Raw genomic sequence first — 27,459 nt, forward strand, 5'->3', positions numbered from 1 at the left:
TTTTTTTTCCAAATTTTTTGCAACTTTTGCCAACGTTTCTGGCGCGTTTTCCAACTTTTTTTCCCCCTCGCGTTTGTCGACCTTTTTTCTTTGATGGCTAAGTTACTTTTTTGGGGTCTTAAAGTCCACCGAGCTGTAAGTGAGAAGAGTATATTAGACATGCAATAATACAGTCGAAGAGGTTTGACTTTTTCGATGGCCCTTGATGAGATTCTTATTTTCCAGCGTGGCCCTCTGGGAAACGGAGTTTGACGCCCCTGGTCTACGTGATACGCAGGTATACGGAGTATACCCGCTAGGAAAGGTCAAGGATTTTAGTATACTCACTTACAAAAACGCAAGAATAACGTTACGTAACGATGATAGTTTTGTGAGAGAACTTACACACTTCGGTGCCGGTGTTGCGAGTCGCCGAGGAACAACAACACAGTCATTCTCTGCGCAAATTTGAAATGAAGAAATATGAATCACTATAGTAGATATATGAAACGAAAGCAAATTTAAACTACACTCTCTCAGTGATTTGGTAAGCCTGGCCCCTGAAGCTATACTGCCGCTTCGGATGACACCGCAGCGGACTTTAACGTTACAGAAAGTACAGAAAATGAGCCAGATGAGGCCGATGCTCGACGTGGTAACGTTACAAAAAAACCTATGGGGTTGTCGCTCTGGGACGGGCGAGTAAAATGATGGGAGTAAAATTACAGTATACTCGCTACAAAAAAACTAGACTACACCACTAACCCAACATAGCCAAAAATTGCATTCTTGTGTACGGTACAGTATATCAGAGATGGTTTAGAACCGAGACGCCGCAACTCCGAGTAGTTTCCTGTATGTGTCACCTGGGCCCCGCCGTGGCCACGCCTCTTTAGTAGAGTAGCGGCAGGTCCTGAGTGTGTGGAGTCCAATGGGAGAAGCGAAAGTGAACACAGATTATGAGCGATTCTTTCACGCCATAGTCACTAAAGTAAATATTGGACATTCTGACACTAAAATGGAATTTTTCAGACACATCAGGAGAAGATGTACCTTTTTCTGTCTCAGGACCAAACTCTCACGAGATCTGGCGACACAGATAAGCTAACATTCACCAACACCCTAACAAAACTAATCTCTGTGATGCTAAATGTCTTTTAGCTGTGTACATATCTAATGCTAGCAAAAGAAGTTATTAATAAATTATATAAATATAACCTTTCATCCATCCAGCTTTGTTTATATGAAGAAACCACACAAACACTTCATCTTACACCAGTCGCTGTTTTCTTTTATTGCATTTAATTTACAATGCTGTAATCGCAATGCTAATACCATGTCCCTCAAATATATATATAAAAAAAATAAAATAAAAAAGTTCAAACAATGGAGACAGTATGTGGTCTGGAACACAAACAAAAGACCAAAAATAAATAATTCCAAACAAAAAAGTACGCTTGAGCTGCAACAAAGCTGTAGCGTCTTTGTTATATGTACAACGCAAACTCTGCTAAATGCATTTTCAGCTAAGCGCACACACACACACACACACACACCGAGCAAAACTCTTAAAACACACAGATTTGTCAAACCGGACACACAGAGTATAATTCAAAATAAATGAGAAACATGTTGGTTGAGGAAAAACCCACCCATCACATTCTGCACAAATTGGTAGTTAGATATAGTTGTAGTAAAGTGATGGTTAGGTTTTTTGAGGAATTTTACTTTTGGGTTACTGATACCGCAGTTTGATGGTGTCTTGTAACATCGAGATTGGCTTATTTTAGCTTAATGTCTGTGGGATCAGCTAGCAGCTATGCACAAAAAAAAAGGAGAAATACTCATTTGAAACTCATTTAAACTGAGCTGCCACATGGATCCATTGACATAAAACAGAGAACTCTGGGTAAAGTATTCCTCAAAAACAAAACCATCACTTTCAAACCTGTGGAAGGGCACTGAAAGCACAAAGTAGTGCTGTTTGTATTGAACGCGGATATGTGTTGCAATGTGCATGTATGCATTACACAGTGGAAGCAGAGAGATTTACCAACTAAAAGAACAGTACAATAAATACAGCAATTGTTGGCATTTAGGTGTAACCATGTTCAAAGAGTGACTAAGAGAAACATAAATTTGGAAGTTGCAAGTGCTGGTAGTAGGTCCAATATAGCTACACAATAAGATAAAAAGATGTAAATCTTTCTAAATTATAAAGTGTCTCTCCCAACGTCGTTGGTAATCAATGGCAAGCACATCCAACAGCTCCAATGTATACTGTCTGTACTTACTGGAAAAAGGCTGAAACGCTAAAGACCTCAAAGGTTCATTGACAGTTATTGGCAGAATAAAAAGTCTGAGGGTCTGCTTTTTTTGGTTTTGAAAAGTCAAGCTCAGACTATCAATAAGTCAACAGCTATCTTGTATGTTCTTTCACATTATCTTCAGAATGGCTGCACCTACACTAAGTTAGTGAGCTAACTAGCAAGCATGTGAGCACTAGTAATGCACAGGTTAGCTGGCTCCCTAGCAAGCGAGCTAATAAGCTAGCAAGCGAGCGTTGCTGCTGCTGTATTTGCGCCACATCTGGAGGAGAACGGGAAGACGAAGTGTTCGTGAATTAGCCTTGTACTCACAGCACATAGGTAGTCTACATTAGCTACCGTTTTTATCAGGTTACGTATTTGTAGCGGTTTGTTCAAAAGTAAAAACCAGATAGAGGCTACACGTTGCACAGCTTCTCAATTATTTCAATCGACCTACTGTCCTCTGATATTGGATATTGTATTATACGCAACTGCAAGCGACGAAGGCTTTGCAGAAATTACGCTACCCGTTTGCTAACACTTAGCTCGCCTTCTATGCTCGCTAGTTCACACTTCTATGTAGTTAGCTTGCCGTTTGCTAAAGTTGTACAGTTCGGAGTTCATTTACGGAAGTTTGGAATATAAAACACTGGGAAATTCAGATTTCAGGGTGGATTTTTCCTGTCAGCATTTTGGTTAAGCACACGTAAAAAAAAATAACATAACGCATAAAGTCCAGTATTTCTAGTTAGCCAGTGTAAAAGGCACAGTCTCATGGTATCACAGGACAAAAACAGTGGAGGGACGGGGTTAGAGGTACCGAGTACTACCCATAAAAAGTTTTACGGTTTTATTTTGACCTTTACACATTATTAGGGAGTCTCATGCCGAATGGGACAGCAGATAAATCAAACCTGTGAACTTCAAGACATTTTATGGAGCTGTAGCACCTGACGGCAAAACTAAATAAATAAACCTATAAACCTTCAACCTTATGACTAATTAGATTCACATTTAGTTACTGCCCTGTGATCAGGGGAGGTGTGAGTGGAAGAAAAAAAACTGCAGAGAGGTTTAGGCAGACCGAAGTCAAAGTGAATCTACATTAAAACTTAACTCTAATCCTACTTAATTGTGCTACTTCTCTACACAGTATTGTTTTTTTTTTAAAGAACGCATACTGAATCTTGTTGTTGTAGGACAGTTCCAGTGTCATTGTAGTTTTTTTTTGCTCTTTTAAACTTCCCGTGCCGTCCTTCAAAAGTGACTCGTGAAAAGCTTTTCACGGCTCCAAGAATATGATATATGAATTAAATGTAAAAACCTTTTGTCTTATCACTTAAAACTAAAACTGTATACAGAGCGCTTACAGTAATGGAACAAAAGGCTTCTGCGAACTGCTAAATATGTTACAAAATCGAACATCTATTTCGATATTGATGAATCAAAGTATTAGATCAGAATTGGTAATGAACAGAAGTACCTGCACGTAATTAGGCTCAAAATGATTTTCAGTAACGAATTAGGTCATTAGGGAGAGGATTCAAAAAGGAAATTACAGACGTCACCACGCGGCAGTTGGCAGAGAGGAAAAAGCATTATGAGCTGACCCAAACGGAATCTGCAGATGGACTACAGCGGCACTGTGGATTATTGTAGAACTCACGCAAGGTTCTTTCTAAGCTCTTTCTTAGCTTTGCAAAGCACCAACATAGAATAGATGATGGATGGATGCAGGACTAAGAATGAGGATTAGAATATTTTTTTTACTCAAATCTTCCTGTCATGAAGTTGACTCTCCTAAATAAAGTAGCCGCGCAATTCCTCCTAAATTCTATTTTTTTTATTTTTTTTTTTTACTCTCTTAAGTTCAGTGGTATCCACCTAACAGGCAGCAGCATTTTGAGCAGCAACCAACCTCCTCCAATCACATTGCGAGAATTGCAGCAGGGCTGGCTGGTGGGTCAACGGCATGACGACCAGATCCCTCGTGTGTGGCGTCGTCGTCATTGGCGAACTGTTTTTCATTTAGCACCAGAGAGAAGAGAAACGGGGTCTCTGATGGGGGTTAACAGGGGCCGATCGCATGGAATGTAACCAGAAGAGCTGCAATAAAAGATGCGCACACAAAAAAATAAAAAATAATAGTGCAAGGCTTTTGTTTTCTTTAGCGTTGATGGGATGTGAGCAGTTCCTGCACAGTGTCAGTTCTTTTACCCTCGCGGACTTTTTGCAAAATGGTATCCGCAATTCGCGTTTGTTTTAATCTGTGTGGTTTGCTGGTTGGGAGTCATTTATGGAATCATGAATTATCTGAAGTGAGTGTTAAGATGCAGATATTAGAAATATCTTTTTTTTTCTCCCATGAAAAGACCAAAAACCAAAAATAAAATTGTATTCGTCGGTGTATTCAAAGCCTAATATTAGCATTTTGTTTGATTATTAAAATATGATGTACTAAATGCTACTAAAATGCCAATTTTGGATTGAGTTTGTGTATGTTTCCCATTAAGTAAGTAAGGTAAGGTACTCGCTGTGGTCAAACTCCTCCCGTCCGACATGTAGATACAATAAAACAAACGTCAAAATGTATTCGCAGAAACCATTTCCCCAAGTCCCTCATGTTGTGTTTTTCTATGTAACTGACACTATTGCTGGAGACACGGTGTGTGTTTATGTGTGTGTGTGTGTGTGTGTGTGTGTGTGTTTGTGTTTGTGTGTATGAGTCTTCGGTTTATCGAAGAAGGCCTTAAGTTTCTTTCACAGGTAGCACTGCTGCAGGAAGGGCACTATAGTGTGTGTGTGTGTGTGTGTGTGTGTGTGTTTCTATGAGGTTGGCTGGCTGGCGAAGAAGGCCTTGGTTTCCCCACAAGTGGGGTTGGTGCACAGCGGGCAGCGGAGGGTCAGCTGACGGGAACAGGCCTCGTTGGACTTCAGGTGGGTGTTGACCAGGTCTGCCAGAGCCTGGACAGGACAGACAGCATTCAATATTGAGACAGACATAAAGAGAGAGACACTCCCCTTGTTCATCTCTGTGAACACCTGGTTGTGTTGTCAGACAAGGGCTCATTCATTCCTTGTACAATGGGAAACCCTGCCAAAAATAACACTAAATATCCATTATGTTTACCATATATTCATTCAGCTTCACACTGCTGAGAGTCCATGAACGAGACAACTGTCTGTGGTTAGTTCACGTCTGTGACGGCAGATCAGTCAAGCGTGTTACCCAACTTTACCTGCTAAAGTCAGCTGAACAGGTAAGGCGAGGATAGCGTTCTCGGTAGCCAGTGTTGGGAAAGTCCACTTTCTACATGAACTAGTTCAAAGTTCAGTTCACTCATTTTAAAATGAACTAGTTCAGTTCATACTTCAACATTTTGAACTAAGTTCACAGTTCCAAAAATGAACTAGTTCATAGTTCTTTTATTCCATATGTTGCTGCGAGCTATTATTTTTCAAAATGTTTGCCACAGCCCATATAGAACCACAGACAGCAATTATTTTATCAGTTTTAACATTGAAACTATGTCTCAGATTTCATCTTCATATCCAATCAGTTCAATGTGCAGTTTCAGGTTTGCTGTGGATGTGACTGAAGTGTGGACACAACGCCTCTTTGCGGCCTCGTCGCCTCCACGCTGCTTTTTGTTTTGATGATGCATGCAGCGGTGCGACACCGGTGGCTGGTGTTATCCGTCTATGGTGTTGCCAGATTGGGTGTTTTTTCCGCTACATATTAAGGCTGTTTACGGTGTGTTTTAGCCAGGTTTTTCGCCTGGAAGGCTCTATAGAAATCTATTGAACAAAGTTAAACTGAGAGAGCGTGCCATTCACAGACAGCAGAATGAACGAGTTCACAGTAACGTTCATCAGGCAGGAATACAGTACGTGTATATGAACGAGTTCATGAACTATCGTTCAATGAACGCGTTCAGGGACAACACTGTCGGTAGGTAACGGTTACAAACTCAGGCTAACATGCGGACGGATTCGGTGTTGTATTTTAGCTGAGGTTGGACCAGAGAATATTTGGTTAAAGCGGTTGGATGAAAAACTAATAAAGACTCACACGGAGCGGAGTTGGAAACACTGTGCTGCAACACGTCTTTTGGTAGAATTTAAGGTGTTCGTTTTTTAAAGATTCTGTTATTCTACAGTGTTGAAAAAAAAAAAAAATCGAAGAATATCCCATGTGGGCTCAGTCCTTGCCAGCGGCCCGGGTTTGATTCCGACCCGGGGCACTTTTCTGCGTGTCAGGCCCCCTCCCTCTCAACCATTTTCCTGTCTCTCTTCAGCTGTTCTAAATAAATGAAAAAGCCCTAAAAAATATCTAAAAAAAATTATATCTCCAAAACCTAAAATTGAAAACAGTGTACCTACCCAATGAATGAATATCCAAATAGTAAAAATATTGGCTGTAGCTTCATATTTACCTACAAACATGAGAGTGGTATCAATCTTCTCATCTAACTCTCGGCAAGAAATGTAATATGCAAATTCCCCAAAATGTTGAACTATTCTTTAAAAACAGAAAGTAAGAGCCCGGCTGTTGCTGTACTGATGGAATTAGTACTATGGAAGTATGAATTATTTCTTACCTGACCGTTATTAGAGAATCCTGTATTTGTTTGTGCTGGCAATTATTTGATTAAAACCGGTTTAGGATTGGCTTTTTAAAAACATGTGTTATATTAGCGGAGAGGAGAGGAGGCAAATGCATCATCTGAGAGAATTCAAGTAGCAATTCAAGGGTAAGAATGTCTACGCGAGGAGTTACATACAGTAAAGTAAGCTGATTGAACAGGATGGCAATCTGAACGAAGATTTCTCAAAAAACTTAAACCAGACACCAGCCAGGCTCTCCAGTAAAATCTCTGATTAATTTATTTCTCTTTGTTTTCCAGAGGCTGCTGCTTGCAGACGGCAGCAGACTGATGCAGCTCACTGAGAAACTAAAACCACACCAAGGAAACCATCCTTCAGTAACTACCAACTAATCATCCTCTGGATATTGATTTACCGACACACACACACACACACACACACACACACACACACACACACACACAGGCGGCGGGGTCTCTGAGCACGGCGGGTTTGACCAGCCAGCCAGCCGGGCGGTTCAGTTCTACTGTAGTCAGCTCTAAAGGTTCCCATTGATCTGCCCCCTTCCTTTAATAAACCCCACACACACACACACACACACACACACACACACACACACACACACACACACACACACACACACACACACACACACACACACACACACACACACACACACACACACACACACACACACACACACACACACACACACACACACACACACACACACACACACACACACACACACACACACACACAGTGTGGAGGAGTTGACGGTTGTGAGAAAGGTTGCAGGGTTGAGGAAAGGAAAGAAGGATGGAAGTAAGAAAGGAGACGAGGGAGAGAAAAGAGGAAAGGAAGCAAGAAGGAATCCATTTATTGACCATCTCCTGCCTGGAGTTCACTTACTTCACAGAACCTTCTGCTGCTGTCTCCTTTTTTATTATTAGACCCCTGCCTGCCTTCCAACAGTCCTCCCTCCCTCCTTTCTTTCTCTTTCTTTCTTCCTTCTTTCAATCCTACATGTATTTCTCATTACTTGCTTTACTTTTGTGGTCCTTTTCATCATCTCCCCTTTTGCCTTTTACATTTATACATTTCGCTCTCTGTATCTCTTCCTCTCGCTGAAAGCCTGTTCTTGTTTAAAAAAAAAAGAAAATACAGATATGCTACTTTTTAAACACAATTTTGAAATCGCATTTGAAATATATCTCATCAGTTTAAATGACTTGATATTTTATATGTTAGTTTTTTATGTTTGTATACAGGAGTCAGCTCAGTGTGTGCAGTGTTTCCCCATACATAGGTTCTACTTCGGCGCACCGCCCAGCTAGATCAAATCAGAATATAAATTTTTTCCCCCAAACAACGGTGTATTTTTTTTTTACAGCGCACACAGACCAAGGCTATCATTAGTCATAGCGCGTCAGATAAAACACTTCAAAAAATAAACAATGATCTAACAAACACGATGAACAAGAATTGACTTTAGATAGCCCTAGTCTTATGGGATTTAACAGGAGTTAGGAGGAACCAGTGTTGAGATTAATAATAACATGATCATAGTATTACGGGTATTTTATCTGAACCGTTAACATTTGGCAAAAAAAATAACAGATTTAATTGACAAAGCACATCATGGCTACATGTTCTGTTATTTTATTCAACGAGCAATTTGTTGTATTTTAGAATACTTAGCAGCAGAAAGGCAGAACTGAGTAAATTTTAATATGTTTATTTATCGATATTATGAGTAATATCATCGTCACGATATATTTAACAACGTTAGGCCATATTGCATATTTTCCTCATATCGTGCAGCCCTAATAACTACCCTGAAATTGTGTTAGATGCAGCATATTGCAATGTTTTCATCTGTATCATCTTTCAAATTTGTTTAATATGTAAATAGTTATTTATTTCTAAATGATGTGATAATGTTATGTAGTCGTTGTGTTCACCTTTGTTTGACTAGTTTGTTACTGAACCCAGCACCACAAGTACATTCTCAACCTGTGGGGAACGCTGGTGTGTGAAACGTACCTTCATAAAGAGAGGGTTCCCATTCAACGACTCCGCTCTCTTGATGTTCTCCACCCCGCACTGAACGGAAGAAAGATGGAACAAAATGTCACACGTTTAGGTTACCGAACCAAACATCCAGACGCACCATTCATTTTAACCAAATCTATCAGGTTCGGTGTAAAACGCCCCCTAGTTTATATCCATACTGAAACAGTAATTACATTCAAGTTAACCATGAGTGAGGTCAGATTTGAAAAGTGAGGACATTTTGGAATGACATTTTTTTGGGAATCTTTCGATTAAGGCTTGGGAATGCATAATGAATTGTGTCAGGGTTCTCACAAGTACACACACACACACACACACACACACACACACACACACACACACACACACACACACACACACACACACACACACACACACACACACACACACACACACACACACACACACACACACACACACACACACACACACACACACACACACACACCTTTGCCAACTTAAACTCTACATCAAGACTCGAGATAAACCATCATGACTTGATTACAAATGAACGCAAATTCACACACAAAAAGAACAAAAACAAAGAAAAGAGTTTCCGCGAGAACATGGTGGGGTGCGAAATAACAGCCCGGAGCTGCTAGGAAAGGGAACGTGGGGTTTGTCTTTTCCTTACCTCCTCCCCCAGCACCTGCCCATACTCTATGTCGAGCTCGTGTAAAGTCTCTATGTGGTCCGAGGTGAAGGCGATGGGCACCAGCAGGAGGTTCTTCTTCCCACGCTCACACAGACCTTTAATCACATCGTCCGTCTGGGGGCCGAGCCACTGCATGGGCCCCACCTGGATGACCAAACACAAGACATGACAAAAGTCTTAACTTCTATTTAGAGTGGAGATTTACGGTTACAGTTTGTCCATCCGGTCCAACCCTTTGATACAGACTAAAGCTTGATCCACACTACTACGTTTTCATTTTGGAAACAAAAATGATGTCCGTCCTCACAAGCGTTTAAGTTAGTATCAGAAATAATCTCCGTTCATATTAAACACACCTGACAGCACATATCACATGACCATTCCCATACAGTGGGAATGCGTGTGCCGGTGTAAACGGGAAGCAGATTGTCTGACGTTACTCTGCAGTTGGAAATCATGGATGTATAAGTTGAACATACAGATAATACTTTGGAGAAAGAACAACAATGGCGAAAAGTAAGAACAGGGATTTGTTAGCTTGGGGCGACGACGGCGTGGAACAGTTACTGAAAGGTAGGCTAGCCTACCTAACCGATAAGACCGACTGATGTGCATCGTCGTTTGCGTTCCGTCCTGACTACAAGGCAACCCCGATGTTTTCCAAACGGGGTATCGGCAGTGTTTCCAAATGTCTCCGTTTCATGGGCTGGAAAACGCCGGAAAGGGAGCAGTGTGGAGGTGAGATGTAAATGTAGCAAAAGACATTCGATTTTTAACAAAAAAAGTAGTGTTAACGTAGTCTAAATGGTCATGGTCCCCAGAGGATGGTCCCTTTTTTTTTTTTTTTTTTTTTTTTTTTTTTTTTTTTTTAAAGGACCTCTACCACCACCTTTAGTTCAGACTTTGCAATTTTAACTCCACTACTGGTAAGGATCATCAGTATCAGTATGTTTGTTCTTTGATATTGTGTCTGGAAGTCTCCAGATCGCTGTCTTGTAATCGGGAGTCTTGAAGTCGTTGTGGTTTTTGCACACGCTGGTGACAAGGGGGGGGGGTCACACACAACAAGATCTTTCACCAGGAGGAATCCCCTACGCTTTCATGAAAACATGCGAGAAGTGACATGGGGCAGAACGTACTGTAATACCATGCGCGAGACAGGATTTTTGTTCCAAAATTGGATGTCTGCCAGAAACGAGAACTGATTTGTAGCGATAAAACAAAGAAGAAAAGGAGAAGAGAATGGGTTAAAGAATGGATTGTAGCCCTGCTTGTTGATGTTGTTGCTTGCACACGTTCACAAAATAGCCTGTTTTCATACGTCTTTACTATTTTCCTCTAGGTGCAACAGCAACTTTGGTCCGTATTGCAATGCAACACATACAGTGAAGTTGCTATTGTTACAGGGGACCCCTTGAGCCTATGACTCGAGCGCCGATTTGCTTCTTGCTTTTTACAGGGAGCTTCAACAACTGTCTGTGAGCGGAAAATCAGGGATAATGTGGGATAGTGTGACTGTAAACTAGGCATAAGGTCTTGTTAAATCAAGCCTGTGTATGTTGTCCTTCTGCCTGTGTTCTTACAAGTCACACCTTCATATAACACGACTGCCCCATAAAAGGATTTCCCTAGAATCATCTTATTTTTCAACAAGCAAAATACATGCCTTAACAATCAAATTATGTCCTACATATTGTGTATGTAGGACATAATTTGTTTTGAACAGTAAGATTATTTCAACCCATATCTGGTTTATTTTGTGCTGAACAGGTATCCAACAACTACGTCCCAATCCTCTTCTATTGTAAACAGATGATTGGCTGCCAGATTTAATGAATGATGTGTGAATTTTTGAGCCACAGTGACCGGAGGACTGAGAGCTTTGAGGTATTAGATAGACAAGTGGCTCCATCTTGTGGCCTTCAGAGAAAAGAAACGTTGTGTGATGGCAGCACTGAACTACAACAAGTTCACCCTGACAAATGAAAAATTAGTTCTATAAAGTTGAATAGTTATACTGTAAAGGTTTCTGCTCATCTGCAGTGATGTACAGCATGAGTTTGTGAATATTAAAATCCATATAAATAATTGTCTGTAAAAAAAGTATAACATTACTAAACGTTATACTTAAAACTTGTTATACTTGCAGGTAAAACACCCCCACAAATCAAATCCATACTTTAAAGTTAACCGACAGGCCACTAAGCCAGTTTGGATATTAAGTGTTAAATGCGTTAATGATATATGACGAGACAGCCCCGCCGTCATTAAACGCTCAAATGTAGTTAAACAAAAACTCACATTTTTTTTTTTTATTTCCACCTTAATGTAGGTTTTGTAAATACTGGGTACCCTACTGTGCAGTACTAGCAAACTGAAGTCTTCCAAAGTAACTACATCAGTACCAGCTGGAGTAAGCTAAACAAGTATTTTAGTGGTACCTAATTCATACAATGTAATAAAACTGTAAACCGCAGGATGGATGCAGCATTAATAGTCGCTTACAAACTGACTGTTATAGTACTGCTGGTTGTCTGTGTCACTACTGTTTTCAGCAAACAACCACTGCCGAGGTGCCCTTGAGCAAGGAACCAAAGCCCCTAATCTAATTTAATGAAGTTCTTCTTCTGGATGGCACCACTGGTTTATCTGCAACACTGACATGACGGATCACATTCGGATTTCTATGTGTGTCTGTGTGTGTGTCTGTGTGTGTCCGTCTGTCTGTCTGTGTCCGTCTGCCTGTCTCTGTGTGTGTGTGTGTGTGTGTGTGTGTGTGTGTGTACTCACCCTGGACTGCCACACTAGTCTGTAAGGGTTACAGTGTCCCAGTCTCTCCATGACTCTCTGGACGGTGGCTCCCACTTCCTGAGGATATGGGTCGCCTCTGTTTACAACCTGCACATGGTACACAGGAGTAGCACTGTCAGTAGTACTACTAGTAGTAGTAGTAGTAGTAATAGTACCAGTATCTGTGGAAAGCCAAGATCGGCCAATGGTTTACAATTATTTTGAGTTATCTCGAGATAACAAGTTAATTATCGCTTTATCTCGAGAAAACAACAGATCTTTTCCTCTTACTATTTATAATGTTTGTCTGAGATCAGAATGTCCAAACGGCACTGATCGAGCGGACGATGACAGACATAGCAGAAAGATACAGGTTTGACGTCTGGTTTTCAAAATAAAGTGTTAACAAAGGCTATAGAGCTATTTTATACAGTCTATGGTATATATACACTACCGGTCAAAAACATCATCAGTAGTACTAGTAGGGCTGGGCGATACGGAGAAAATCAAATATCACAATATTTTTGACCAAATATCTCGATATCGATACCGCAACGTTATTGTAGTGTTGACTATTGGTGCTTTCACAAAATATTTACACAATGAGATTTTTGATAAATAATCATCAGTAATGTGGATATAATGACTAAGTGGATAAAGGCAAATAATAGAACAGTTACAACAGTCTGGTAAATTCAGAAAATGACATCACTTTACTGTAATGCAGCCTTTAAAACCAGGAAAAGACAACACTTATCCCACATTACAATATTAACGATATCCAAATCTAAGACGATATCTAGTCTCATATCACGATATAGATATGATATCGATATATTGCCCAGCTTTAAGTACTAGCACTAGTACTTCATGGTACTTACAGCCATAGGGAGGGAGTGGGCTGAGAACAGAATGACAACGTCGTCTCTCTTCTCTTCTGGAAACTTCAGCAGCTCGTTTCTGACGTGTTCTGCAAAACACTACACACGCACAGACAGACACACACACACACACACACATTATTTTCTTTTGATTTTCTGTGATATCGAAATACCGACACTATAATTTTCCAAACCTTGGAATCTTAGAACATGTTATTTATTTACAACATTTTACACTCCACACAAAATACACCTCCTTCTCCCCTTCCAAACCCGTCCATACAACCTATCAAATTCAAATAATTATTCATTTCTTACACTAAACTGAAACTTTTATTCCTGTATTTGTCTGCCGAGGCGATGTCATTTCGTTCCATCCGCACCTCTACACATGTGTATCAGAGCGGAGCCCCGCTCTCCGTCAACATGCAGAGAGGACAGATAAGCTCGAGCTTACAGATACAGAATTTTTGGCACCATTTGATGTAATGTGAATCGATCCTTGGTAGGGCCGACGTAAATCGGTCAGTACCTAAAGAGGTACCGGACTTGGCACCCAACCATAATGGAAGCCAAAATGTTGAGATGTAAGAATACAGACAGGCTTGTTAGCTATGATTACCAAGCATGGCCACTTTCAGCTCATTAGTTGCCATGACAACTTCTTGACCTAGTCAATTCATTTTCCAATAATTTATTTTTGTTCTCACAGAGAGTAGGAGAAGCCTGACGGGCACTTTGGTTGTATTGACTTATACTGGTGTGTGTGTGTGTGTGTGTGTGTGTGTGTGTGTGTGTGTGTGTGTGTGTCTAACCTCCACCAGCAGAGGGTGTGTGGGCCAACGGTCGATGACACTCCAGCGCATTTTTGGCCTGTCCCCTCTGTTGCTGTAGTAACGGTAGATGGCGTTCAGACTGCTGCCTGGACGGACAGAGAGACAAGGGGGTCTCTTTTGTCAAAGGCTGGCTATTTGATTATCACATTTCATGTTTTTGGTGCCTAGGCATTGTGTTGGAAGTGTAGTGTAAGCTATCAACAACTTCATTCTCCTCCTAACAAAACTGGTCAACAGTGTTATATATTTTGATATGGCTGTGCAGTTTTTATTGACTTTTATTAAACTCCTTTAAGATCAAATATATGGCTGAATCCAAATGTCTAACAGCCTCAATTTTTGCCTCTCATTACAGCACTCCCTTCGCGTGACAGAGCTGTCAACGTGCGGATTGAGCCCTGCCAATGGTCAGTTCCCTCAGGCTAACTGACACTGGCAATTTATGCAAAAATATCTGCAGGTTCTGCTACTTGATGTAGATAAGGTTTCTGCACAGTAACACCCTTCCTTTAATGCCATTTGATGACATCACCATTCTTATTCCCACCTAAAAAAAAAAAAAAAAAAAAACTGGGGGAACTGGTAAACAGCTGTCTATGATCACAACACTGGACCGGACTGGATTAAGTTCAGTGGGCCTTGAATGTCGAGTTGTTGGTGGGATTAGAGCTGCACGGATTAATAGACCGTCAACTATTAAATGAATCGCCAACTATTTTGATAAATCGATTAATCGGCTTGAGCCAATTTTTATGAAAATGAGACAAATTCAGCTTTTTAAAATGTGAATATCTTCTAGTCTTCACTTCAGAATACATTTGAGTTGTGGATAAAACAAGACATTTGAGGACATCATCTTGAGCTTTGGGAAACTCGGGTGCGACATTTTTCACCATTTTCTGACATTTTATAGACCAAACGGCTAATTGATTTAAATGTGTTGCAGTTTACATTCCTTCATGTTACAAATTTGCTTGTTTTTTTGTGAAGCATAAAGTGACTATAACTGCTTTTCATTGTATTGCACGGCCCTGTGTTGTATGTGTGAATAGATAAACCTTGGATTTGGACAGCCCTTCGCACTCGGACCTCCTGGGAAGTCTGCAGATTGAGCCTCGTGGCTTCTCAAAAACGTACCAGTTATGCAGACTCTGCCACGATTCAAAAGCTCTTCTATCAAGCATGACGCTCGATTTGATTTGGTTTAATAATACTACACATGCGTGTGTGTGTCTGTGTGTGTTTATCAGAGGGTAACAGGGTGGATAGCGCTCTGGGTGTGGTGACACCAACGGCCACAAAAGTCTTTTTTTATCTCATAGTTTTCCCTTTTTTTTTTTTTTTTTTTTTTTTTTTTTTTAATAAATTAATTCCGTGCTGACCTGTGGAATGGTATTAATTACTTCTGAATAGCATGGAATTAGCATTATTTCTACTGTAAAGCAGCTGTACTGTAGATATTTCATGGATACGTTTGTCTGTTGTCATTTTTTATTTTTTATTTTAGGTGTTCATTTATGTCATTTCCTGGGACGGTCACCTGTGGTGGAGCAGCTGTACTGAGGATACTGTGTGAAGGCCACGGCTCTCTCCACCCCGTCTCTCTCCATCTCCTCGATGGCCTCCTCCGTCAGCGGCTTAACGTACCGGAAACCGATGTAGAACTTATGAGGAGCTGAAGAGAGAGACAGCCAGTCAGTCAGTAACTGCCAGTCATGTGAAATACACTCATTGCTGTTTGAGTAAAACTATGGCTAAGAATAAAAACACAAATATGGCACTTAGATATCAATAATTAAATGAATACAGTCAGGAACATAAAGGGAAGTTATTATGGAGATTATAAATTTGGTATGAAAGTGCTAAACTGGTTCTCCTATTAGGAATCAGGTTAGTACACTTGTACATGTGGTCAGTTTTCAGATGGCCGTTTGTGTCGTTATCAGTGAGGCGTGTGCAGAGACACTCCTTCACTGTGTCACTATCTACCACACACACACACACACACACACACACACAGGTTTGTGGCACTATTTTTGTGGGGACCCATCATTGACATAATGCATTCCCTAGCCCCTTACCTTAACCATCACAACTAAATGCCTAACCTTAACCCTAACCCTAACCCTAACCTAATTCTAACACTAAAACCAAGTCTTAACCCTCAAACAGCACTTTAAACTTGTGGGGTCCAGCATTTTGGCCCAATAAGTATACTGGACTCCCGTTTTTTGGACTCCACGAATATAGTTAAACAAGCGCACACACACACACACACACACCCAACACACCCAACACACACACACACACACACACACTAAGCAGACCACATCTACAGTGCATTATGTGGGCATTCATAGTGAATTTATGATGCATTTATAATGCTTCAGGATTACACTCCTATTGCTTTCTGGTGCACTTTACAGATAACCGTTACAGATGTGAGGGTCTAATGGATGCTCTTTGGATGCTTACTTTATATAAACTAAAGTTTGACCGATGGGGCTTGTAATACTTTATGACTACATGTATACGGAATCACCGTGACAAACACAAAAAAACACTTCCGGGTAGACAACTGCCTGTTGATTTTTCATTGCGGAGATATGTGAATTGTTGTCTTTTTCAGCTGAACTGTAACGTTTTAAGATGTATACTTAAAACACTGTGGACCAACCTGTCCGTGGTCTCTTTTCTTCAGTCCTGTGTTGCTTTGCTAGCGTTTCTGATGAACCAAATCCAACGAGTGAACAGCAACATGTCGCCGGTCGGACTGACTGCTAGTTTAGGTGGTGTTAGTTTCTTTATTCTGTGGCCCAACAGGTAAATTAAGACTTCGACCCAACGTTAGTGAAAGTGTTGACATATGAAAGCATGCATTTTAGATGAATCAGATGAGAGTATATCCAGTTGTTCCTCGCCCCCGTTTGCCCAGGAGGTTTTCTACCCGGAAGTTATAGATGTCAAAAATTAAAATGTCCACACGAGTCTTGTATTAAGCAAACGTGCAGGTAACATACAGGCAGGTGCTCAAACTTAACTCTCCACAACTGCGTGAGTCCTATGTTACAGGGGCCACGTGCGTACATGTGTAGGGACGTAGCAGAATGCCCTTAAAAAGGTGTACAGCCACATTATATGACAAGAGACACATAAACTCTCTTTAAACCGAATGATTTCAGGAGGGAGAGCTGTGACAGGCAGGATGACCCTCCGTTCCTGTTAGGCAGCGGTGTATATGCTCTCTGGGACTGTCTCACCTGTCTCAGGACTCATCTCGTCCAGCAGCTTCACCATGCCCTCTCCCTGCATGGAGGTCCAGTGTTTGATGGGCGAGCCTCCCCCGATCTTACTGTACTGCTCCTGGATCTTTGGCGTGCGGCGCTTGGCGATGAACGGGCCGAGCTTACTGCAGAGCAAGGGACAGATTGAAGAGTTAGGACTAAAACACTCGTAATGTTACAGTACAACATTTACTCGTAGCTTTTATAACCGTAGCTTTTAACACAAATGGGTTCAAAGCATCAGGAATAGGCCCTAATGTGTGCTAGTTAAACTAGAACATTTAAGTAGCTTTCATGAACGCAACTTCAATTTGGCTTGGTTGGTCGGTTGGTTGGTTTGTTTGTCAGCAGGATTACAGAACTACTAGCACAATTTTCAAGAAACTTGGTGGAAGGGTGTAAGGAAGAACCCATTCAGTTTTGGAGTGGATTCAAATCATGGGGCGGATACACGGGGGTTGAGCGAGCTAGAGAGTGAATGAAAAGAGGGAGCAGTGAATCAGACGACTAAAACAATCCTTTCTCATTTTCTCATTGTTTCTCACGAGGGGGCAAAAGAGTCAGTTTGAAACCGGAACGCTGTTATTGGCTGGGGGGGTTACACACTCATGTGGGGCCCAAAGGCTCTTTGCTGACGCCCAGAAGCGTCGAGAAGAGAGAATACAGGCAGAAGCCAGGGTCTCTCTCTGCAGATAGACACACTTCTGGTGGGTCATAACTGATAATTGAGAGGGTTTACTTTTGGAATAGTGTATACTTAGTTTTTTGAGGAAATCAGAATCAGAAAAGGTTGTATTGCCACAATAAGTACACTTACGTGGAATTTGCCTTGGTGAATGGTACAAACATAAACAAACAAGCATATTAAACATTTATATGAAATAATAAATACAGAAAACAAATATATACATACAAAATAACTGTTGCATGGAAAAGAAAAAAAATAGAGGCTGAATGGGAAAGTATTGCAAATTATATTATACCTCAAACAAAAGAAAGTAAATTGGTTACTTCCTTTGGTAAATAATATGTTCCACTGTCTGTATACATTTGTACTGTTCTTTTATTCTAGGGACTAGGCCTGGGACCATATGCTTTTGTCCCGATTCGATTCTTTCACGATACATGGGTACCGATTCAATTTGTATTGTGTTTTTTCATTTATTGTGATTCTAGAAGTATTGCGATTTGATAGTATTGAGTATTGCGATTTTCTTTTCCTCATTTAATAAAAACAAAAAGTTGAATAATACCCTTCTAGAGACAATATATCATGAGAGATTTGTAAAATCTAATAGTTTTCTAAAAAGAACGCACATCACATGTCAGTCAGTCAGAAATTTATTTCATTTGTAAAGAAGTACATAACATGTACTTTCTGCATTCTCTGCTTTTGGTCTGCCTTGCTGGAAATGGATATGATGTAGTTGGTGGTGCCGTATAAACATAAATAGAAAATATTTAGGTGAATCATTGGTCAAAAAATAAAAATACATTAAAAATATTGCTTCTAGGGAATAGAATCGCTTTTAAAAATAGTCACAAAAAAATCATGATACATACGATTTTCGATTCCCATTTTTTTTAAGTGTTTATTCATATAATTTTGCTGCATTATATTTAAATTTTTTAGAGAACAAACATTATCAAAGCAAAATATACGCCATAATGAACACAATCAATATTCTTTCTTCGAGACAAAGAGAAAAGTCTAGGCTCAAGCAAAGATATACACAGAGACAACAGAGAATGTGTACATACAAAAGTGGTCTCGAAAAGTTATTTCATCAAAGTAATTTAATCTCGTCTGGCTGGTCTCTGTAGTGCATGTTGGTTTTATATATATATATATATATATATATATATATATATATATATATATATATATATATATATATATATATATATATATATATATATATATATATATATATATATATATATATACACACACTAAATAGCCCATGTACCACTCACAAACAGTATTAAGCAGTTAAACCTGCCTCCTTGAAGGATTCATTTGAGCTTCAATTTAGTGCGAGAATAGCTCTCATCCTACCTCTTGCAATCGGCTTAGTTTAATTTAGAATAGGCTAAATCTTAGACTATTTTAAGATAAGTCTGTGCAACTTGCTTTGAGTTAAGACAGCTCAAATGGGCATTTTAGTCTGGGACCAGGCTTTAGCCTCATCTGTGAAACCGGGACCATATAGGTTTCACAACAAAACTGTGCGGTCGAAGGAGATGGTTTGATCATCTTTTATCAAACCCTCTCCTTTGAACCCCACGTTGAAACACCACGTTGAAAACTTCAGGGTCCTCATACTTCCTCGTCTCGCAGATTTCTTTAGATTGTGGAGGCACCTGGATCGTTTTTGCAGCTGCCGCCGTGGTCCTGCTTGACACCCTGCTACGCCCTGCACTGCTACTACTATTATTTCTAGTTATAGTTCTATTATCTTTATTGTGACTATAATTGCCACGCATCATTAGCCTGATCACACTGAGCCACATCAAGATGTTGGGTCTTGGAACTCACCACTGACAGCGCTCAATCCGAGATGCAGGATAAACGGTTATTATCTTTCAAATTCCCTCTGCACGCAATAGGATAGCGCTACAACGAGGCAGAGCAACCAGGCAGAGCAACGAAGAAGGAAGAGAAGCTAGTTGATAGATTAAACTTTTGCCGTATCCGGTCGGCAAAACTCAGAACACATCTTCCTTTTTTAAGAATGATTTCTGTGCCGTTCTTTGTTCTTTTCTCAAAGAAAAGCTTAACTCCAAGTCTTCCAGAATTGTTGCGTCTCTGTAAATGATAGTGTAGTCTAGATCTAGTCTATCATTAAAGTGTCCTGCGATAACTTCTGTTGAGAAGTTAAAATCTGTGATCCGTCATCATTAGTTTTTCACCTATTTGGTCATAAACCAAAGTATTAGCAAATTAACATTTTGATGATTTGTGATTCTGATGGTGGCGTTCGATGAAAGGTCAGAGGATCATCAAGTTATTGCAATTCATCCTGAGGGGGGCATGAATGTCTGAACCAAATGTAATGGCCATCATTTCAATATTTGACATATTTCAGGACTGCTAAACCAAAACCACGTCTTTGTACTGCTGGTTTCAACCATAGAGGGGAGTACACACCATCAGATTGTCCCTGCAACAGCAACATAAAACTTAAAGAAAAACCGCAGACTGTTCAGGTTCCCAGATTAATCTGAGGGCTCACACAGACTCACAAGATGACAAAGAAAAACAGATATATTAATGTCAGATGTTTCTTTTCTTTCCACAGATTTTTTCTTTTGAAACATTGGATATTTTCACGTCCGATGAAACAATCTTAGATGGATAAGAAATATTTGCTCATCCACTCTAAAAATATAATGTTTAATCACAATAAAAGAAATCATTTTAAGGACTCGTCAGCAAAAAAGGTTGGGAACAGCTGCTTTAGTGAACAGTATTGTTAAAAAAATTAAGAGCCAGAGTTTTTTCTTCTAGGCAGCAACAAGAAACACATCGTTGGCTTAATATCAGTTATTATGAAACAGAGCCGCAGAAGAGCATCGTGACCCAACAAACTTCTCCATTTGTTCTCTTTAGTGCGTGTGTGTGTGTGTGTGTCAACCCTACGAAAAAAATATGTATAACTATTAACAAGTGTTGCGTCAAAAAATATTATTATAACAATAGTTTGAACTGCTCATAATGTACATGCATATGTGTGTGTGTGTGTGTGTGTGTGTGTGTGTGTGTGTGTGTGTGTGTGTGTGTGTGTGTGTGTGTGTCCAAGGTGCATACCTCTGTACAGGGAGTTTCATCAGGTCTGTGTCCATGAAGAGCCGCAGCAGGAAGTCGTGAACATCTTCTAGTTTCTCAGGTCCTCCCATGTTCAGCATCAAGATGCCCGTCTTAGGTTTCCTGCAGGCACAAATATGCAAAAGCTTATTTATGTTAAGCTTATTGATTAATAATGATGCTTAATCAATAGCCTTACTACAATTAAATCTCACAATATATTGATTTTCTTAATTTCTGCTGATGTATTAGTCATTGATTGCTAATGCCATTATATGCTAACACAAAACAAAATTCGTAGAATATTGATATGGCTTTCAACCAGTTTCAATGAAATCATGTGGATGTTTAAAAGCTTAAAAACTCTAAATTTGGAACTACTAGAAAGCACCCAAAGTCATCTTGTCCTGTCATCCTGTGACATTAATGTTATCTTACAAGTAAGGACAAGGTGTCGTACGCTCTGGCTTCATATGCATTTCTCTATTTATTTAGATGACGTTTCTGGCCTGAGGGCCAAAACATCGTTCTTCAAAATCAAGGCCTGAGGGCCTAAACGTGATCAAAATAAATAGATAAATGTATATGAAACTACACTTTTTTCTTACTCAAAAGTCTACTTTCATGCAGGGTTTTTTTTCCGTGCGTTACTTTTCTATATTATATATTGTTATCTTAATGTTAGCTTATCCTGTCAGCCTGTGTCATTAATGTTATCTTAAGCAACTAATATTAGCTTATTGTATCAGGCTCTGATGCTAACGTCAACTCAAGTCCCCAATGTTAGCTTGTCCTGTCAGTCTGCGACATTAATGTAATCTTAAGCAACTAATGTTAGCTTATTGTATCAGGTTCTGATGCTAATGTTAACTCAAGTCCCCAATGTTAGCTTGTCCTGTCAGCCTGCGACAAGAATGTAATCTTAAGCAACTAATGTTAGCTTATTGTATCAGGCTGTGATGCTAATGTCAACTCAAGCACCCAATGTTAGCATGTACGGTAGCCTGTGACATAAATGTTAGCAAAAAATAAATACTGTTAGCTTGTTGTATCAGGATGTGAACTAATGTCAACTCAAGCACCAAATGTGAGCTTGTCATCACAACTTGTGATATTAACTTTAGTTCCAGTAGCAGATGTTCGCTTTTAAAAATTTGATTTTAATTTCTTTACAAGGAAAAGCAGCAGAGCAATGAACATTACCAGCTTTGTACCTGATTCAGTTAAAAAGAAAAAAAGATAAATAAGCATAAAGGCAAGAAAAGCAATGAAAGTAGGAAGTTTTTTATCATGTCTTGTGAAATTCATGCTAGCTCCAGCAGCTGTTAGTTTGTAGTGCAGCTTGTGAAATTAACATGCTTGTCATGTCAGTCTATGAAACTAGCCTTAACTCAAGTAGCTAATGTTAGCTCTTTCTGTCAGCTTGTGAAGCCAACTTTGGCGCCACAAGCTGATATTAGCTCGTCAGAAAATTCTGTTGGGTGCTATAATGCTTTCAATTCTGCACTACATCACAACTGTACCCAATAATCATTTTAAGATTCACAGACGCACTGCTCTGGTTTCTGTTTTTTTTTTTATACACATTTTTAAGCCTTGAATGCAGTCTAAAGCTGACAGCATAACTCTTTTGATCTCCTACTCTAAAATATTTCAATTGCTTTCATCTCTTACTCTCAAAGTGACAGTTCAACTGCTTTTATCTCTTTCTAAACTTACGGCTTAACTACTTTCATCTCTTCCTCTAAAACTAACAGTTCAACTGCTTTTATCTCTTATTTTAAAACTGACAGTTCAACTGTTTCCATCTTAGTCTAAAGCTGACAGCACAACTGTTTTTATCTCTTACTCTAAAACCTGACAGTTCAATTGCTTTCATCTCTTGCTTTCATCTCTTACTCTAAAAGTGACAGTTCAACTGCTTTCATCTCTTACTCTAAAAGTGACAGTTCAACTGCTTTCATCTCTTACTCTAAAAGTGACAGTTCAATTGCTTTCATCTCTAACTCTAAAGCTGACAGTTCAACTGCTTTCATCTCGTTCTATAAAACTTATAGTTCAACTGCCTACATCTCTAACTCTAAAGCGGACAGTTCAACGGCTTTCAAATTTTACTTTAAAACTGACAGTTCAACTGCTTTTATCTCTTACTCTAAAACTGACATTTCAACTGCTTCGGTCTCTTACTCTTGAACTGACAGTTTAGCAGCTTTAAAAGGCCCCATGACATGGTGCTCTTTGGATGCTTTTATATAGACCTTAGTTTAGCCTAATACTTTAAAAGGCCCTTTTATATAGGCATGGTGGTCCCTTTGGATGAAGTCTCTTTTATATAGACCTTAGTAGTCCCCTAATACTGTATATGAAGTCTCTTTTATATAGGCCTTAGTGGTCCCCTAATACTGTATCTGAAGTCTCTTTTATATAGACCTTAGTGGTCCCCTAATACTGTATCTGAAGTCTCTTTTATATAGGCCTTAGTGGTCCCCTAATAATAAAAACCTCATGCCATGGGACCTTTAAAGTTTCTACAAGGAACTTTCATTTTGGCAGCCTCTGTGGACAAAAGCGCTAGTGTTTCCATGAGCTGAAGGAGTTTCTGGTAAATCATGTGAATCCTCTAGAAGGCATTAAGAATAACTACAAATATTCTCGCTGATGGTCTTGTTTTATGTGATTATATAGAGGCATCAGCATTAAATTAAGACTTTGTTTCATAACCAGTTAAAAGACTCTTAGCAGTAACAAGACGCTGATACAGCTGTTAAGACGAACTAAAACACTAAATCCACTTTTCTGAGTTAGTTAAATTGCGTGTACAATCACATCATTACCCTATCAATTGACCCTGGTCCCATTTCGTAGCGTTCATTACAACAGAAGTTGTTTTCCGTTTTGCAGAGGAACAGTAATGCTGTCCACCTGACGGTGTATTCTGGGACACTCTAACAAGGCAACTCCACAGAGAACTCGCTGTTTTAGTACCACCAGGAGCCAACAACACCAAACAAAGACCGGGCAACTGTCAGCTACAGACGCTCAAAAAACGACCCACAAAACAGATCCCAGATGGCTAGCAGACGGATGTCTTGTTGTGTCAGGGTTTCTCTGAAGCTGTGTTAGCCGTAATAGTTATGCTACGGAGTGTATTTACGTACATCTACATCCACTTAGTATAAAACCGCCACCGTGTGTGTTGCCAAACAGTTTTGTGTGTGTGTGTGTGTGTGTGGGTGTCACCTGTTCTGCTGTGTTTCTAGAGTTGCAGCCTGGGCTAAAGCAGCAGCAGTGGAGCGTTTCCTTATACTCAGACTGACGCTGCTCCTGGCAACTGAAGCAGAAGAAGAAAACATACGTCACACACACATTTTTTTTTATACAGGGTTAAATAAATATTACTAGGCATGCACGGCGTTTTCCACCTCTAAAACTTTCCCTGAAATGTTCGGTGTCGGAGCTGCAAAGATTAATCGATTAGCTGTCAACTATTTAATTAATCGCCAACTTAACAGCTAGAACAGTCTGGTAAGTTCAGACAATCACCTCACTTTACTAAAACCAGGAAAAGATCAAACTTTTGTCATATCACGATAGCCTAAAATTTAGGACGATAACTAATATATCGATATATTGCCCAACCCTATGCCAACTATTTTGATAATCAATTAATTTGTTGTTATTAAAAGGTCCCATGACATGGTGCTCTTTGGATGCTTTTATATAGACCTTAGTTGTCCCCTAATACTGTATCTGAAGTCTGACCTTATGGTCCCCTAATACTGTATCTGAAGTCTTTTTATATAGACCTTAGTGGTCCCCTAATACTGTATCTGAAGTCTCTTTTATATAGACCTTAGTGGTCCCCTAATACTGTATCTGAAGTCTCTTTTATATAGACCTTAGTGGTCCCCTAATACTGTATCTGAAGTCTCTTTTATATAGACCTTAGTGGTCCCCTAATACTGTATCTGAAGTCTCTTTTATATAGACCTTAGTGGTCCCCTAATACTGTATCTGACGTCTCTTTTATATAGACCTTAGTGGTCCCAGAATACTGTATCTGAAATCTCTTTCCCGAAATTCAGCGTTGGTGCAGAATTACAGCCACTAGAGCCAGTCCCACAATGAGCTTTCCTTAGGATGTGCCATTTCTGTGTCTGTAGCTATTGAGGAGGAGAGAGGGGGGGCAAGGTGGAGGGTGGGGGTGTGGCCTTGACCAACTGCCACTTTGCTCGTTTGAAAGCCAGGATGCCTCTCTCTCATGGGTGGGCCAAATTCTCTGGGCGGGCAAAGCAGAGAAAGGGGAGGTAACATTTCCCCTTATGACATCATAAGGAGAAGATTCCAGATCGGCCCATCTGAGCTTTCATTTTCTCAAAGACAGAGCAGGATACCCAGGGCTCGGTTTACACCTATCACCATTTCTAGCCACTGGGGGACCATAGTGGGGAACTCATATTAATGTTAAAAAACCTCATAAAAGTGACATTTTCATGCCATGGGACCTTTAATACCACGCATTTGTTTTGCTGATTGTCTCTTGACTTTGTACTACAATTATTTCTCCCAACATTCAGTGGTTGTTCTTTCTCCAAGGCACTCCTGGAGCTTTCTCACCACCATCCATCAATCATCATCAATTAGCTTTTTTCCAGCTGTGTGCAGCTACTCCATTTTCTTTGTGCATTGCATTGTGGGACAATCGAGTTAATCAACAGAACACTCAAAAGGGTTTTTACTATGCACACTCAAATCCTGCATACAAATTAGTGGGTGGTCTGGACGTGGGACACAGCATTAGTCACGATGGGGACCTTGCACCATTTCATCAAATGAAAATAATCATGTGAATTATTATATACAAAAATTCAGCTTGATACATTTGGTATCTTTGGAAATTTTGGGATCTTCACTAGAATTTAATAGAAAAGTCTGTTAGTTTGAACAATATTTGGCCAGTTAACATAACTTTGTAAGAAAAAATGATGCTAAAAAAGTAAAATAATGTGTTTATGACTCTAATGACCTATTTCATGATGTCACACTAAGTGGTCCTAAACACACTTTCATAATTAGCACCACTGAGATCAAAACCAGTTTGTGAAATAGCAAAAACAAACGCTACAGGCTGCAGAGAGCACACAAGCCAATGCATTTTGAATTATGTAAATGCACGATCAAATAAATCGAGTCAGCTTTTACTTTCATAACTCGGGCTGCAGTACCCCGAGGCGCCGCCAGGAGGCCTACTTTGGTTATGCAAGTTTACAATGGAATTGTATAACTAAATGTAAATGTTTAGTTCTTACTCGCTGTGACATTATCGACGGTTAACGGCTACGTGCAGTATTTATGGCACCTTTGGCTTACACTAAATGCATCACAAGTACTGGATAAGTTCATTATATAACATTAACGTTAAACTGTAACCTACAGTGACGTTGGGCTGCGTCAAGACAACGGAAGTTAGCGACTGGCTAGCTACGGAAACACCGCAATTTGTCTGTAAAAATAAACGAACCTTTCAGCAAATATTAGTATTTCGAACTGATTAAATAGCAAACATAGGCAAGGAATATAACACCTGAGTCGGTTGAGTAAGCACAAAGAGACATTGAAGCTATAATAACATATAATATACATAATAATATAATAATACAAAGAATTGCGCGTTATGTTACAGCGAGGATTTTATTGTGAGAGTATTGACAGGAAGTTGAACTTCCTGTCGTTGCTAGTTTAACGCCCGATTATAAAATGATGAGGACAATGTCAGCGTGTTGTTGAGTTTACACTCCAGTTAGACCGAACAACGCCGTCCCATCACTTGAAACTGCCTTTAAACTGCACTAAAGAAACAAAGGAACATAGTTTACTCAGGGACATCCTGAGCTAAATCATAAAACTTGAAGGTTTCCGTGCACAGCTTCTACACGGCTGACTTTGCGCACAGTCACACTCACATTGGATCAAGCGACCGGCGCTTCCCATCACTGCCATCATGGTAATTTACTGTTTTCACAGGCCGAGTCAAGTTTCTGTTCCCGCTGTAACGAAGGCTGGATACTTGTGCTCTCAGCGGCTGGTTCCACGAGTATTCCACGCACTGAGTGACTCGCTGGCCAGACTGACAGTCAGATTCCTTCAGCTACCACCTGGCTGGGCTGCACTACAAACTCCGGTCATGTTCACCTCAACACTTCCGGTTGGTACTTCCACAATAAAACCACCGA

At 39.9% G+C, this 27,459-nt stretch overlaps 1 protein-coding gene across 1 annotated transcript; it reads right to left on the reverse strand.

Annotated features, from left to right (window-relative positions):
- Positions 1-1,249: 1,249 nt before the first annotated feature.
- fech (ferrochelatase) lies at positions 1,250-27,405 on the reverse strand. The gene is made up of 11 exons (XM_028602274.1): positions 27,190-27,405; positions 24,467-24,557; positions 21,230-21,349; positions 17,395-17,543; positions 15,675-15,809; positions 14,114-14,220; positions 13,299-13,397; positions 12,418-12,525; positions 9,607-9,771; positions 8,943-9,002; positions 1,250-5,252 (listed from the first exon to the last, which is right to left on the reverse strand). Exons 1-11 carry the CDS (start codon positions 27,227-27,229, stop codon positions 5,115-5,117), a joined length of 1,212 nt encoding a protein of 403 aa, XP_028458075.1. The 5' UTR covers positions 27,230-27,405; the 3' UTR covers positions 1,250-5,114.
- Between the last annotated feature and the right edge of the window lie 54 nt (positions 27,406-27,459).

Source organism: Perca flavescens, chromosome 16 (assembly GCF_004354835.1).
Source record: "Perca flavescens isolate YP-PL-M2 chromosome 16, PFLA_1.0, whole genome shotgun sequence".
Lineage (NCBI taxonomy): Eukaryota > Metazoa > Chordata > Actinopteri > Perciformes > Percidae > Perca > Perca flavescens.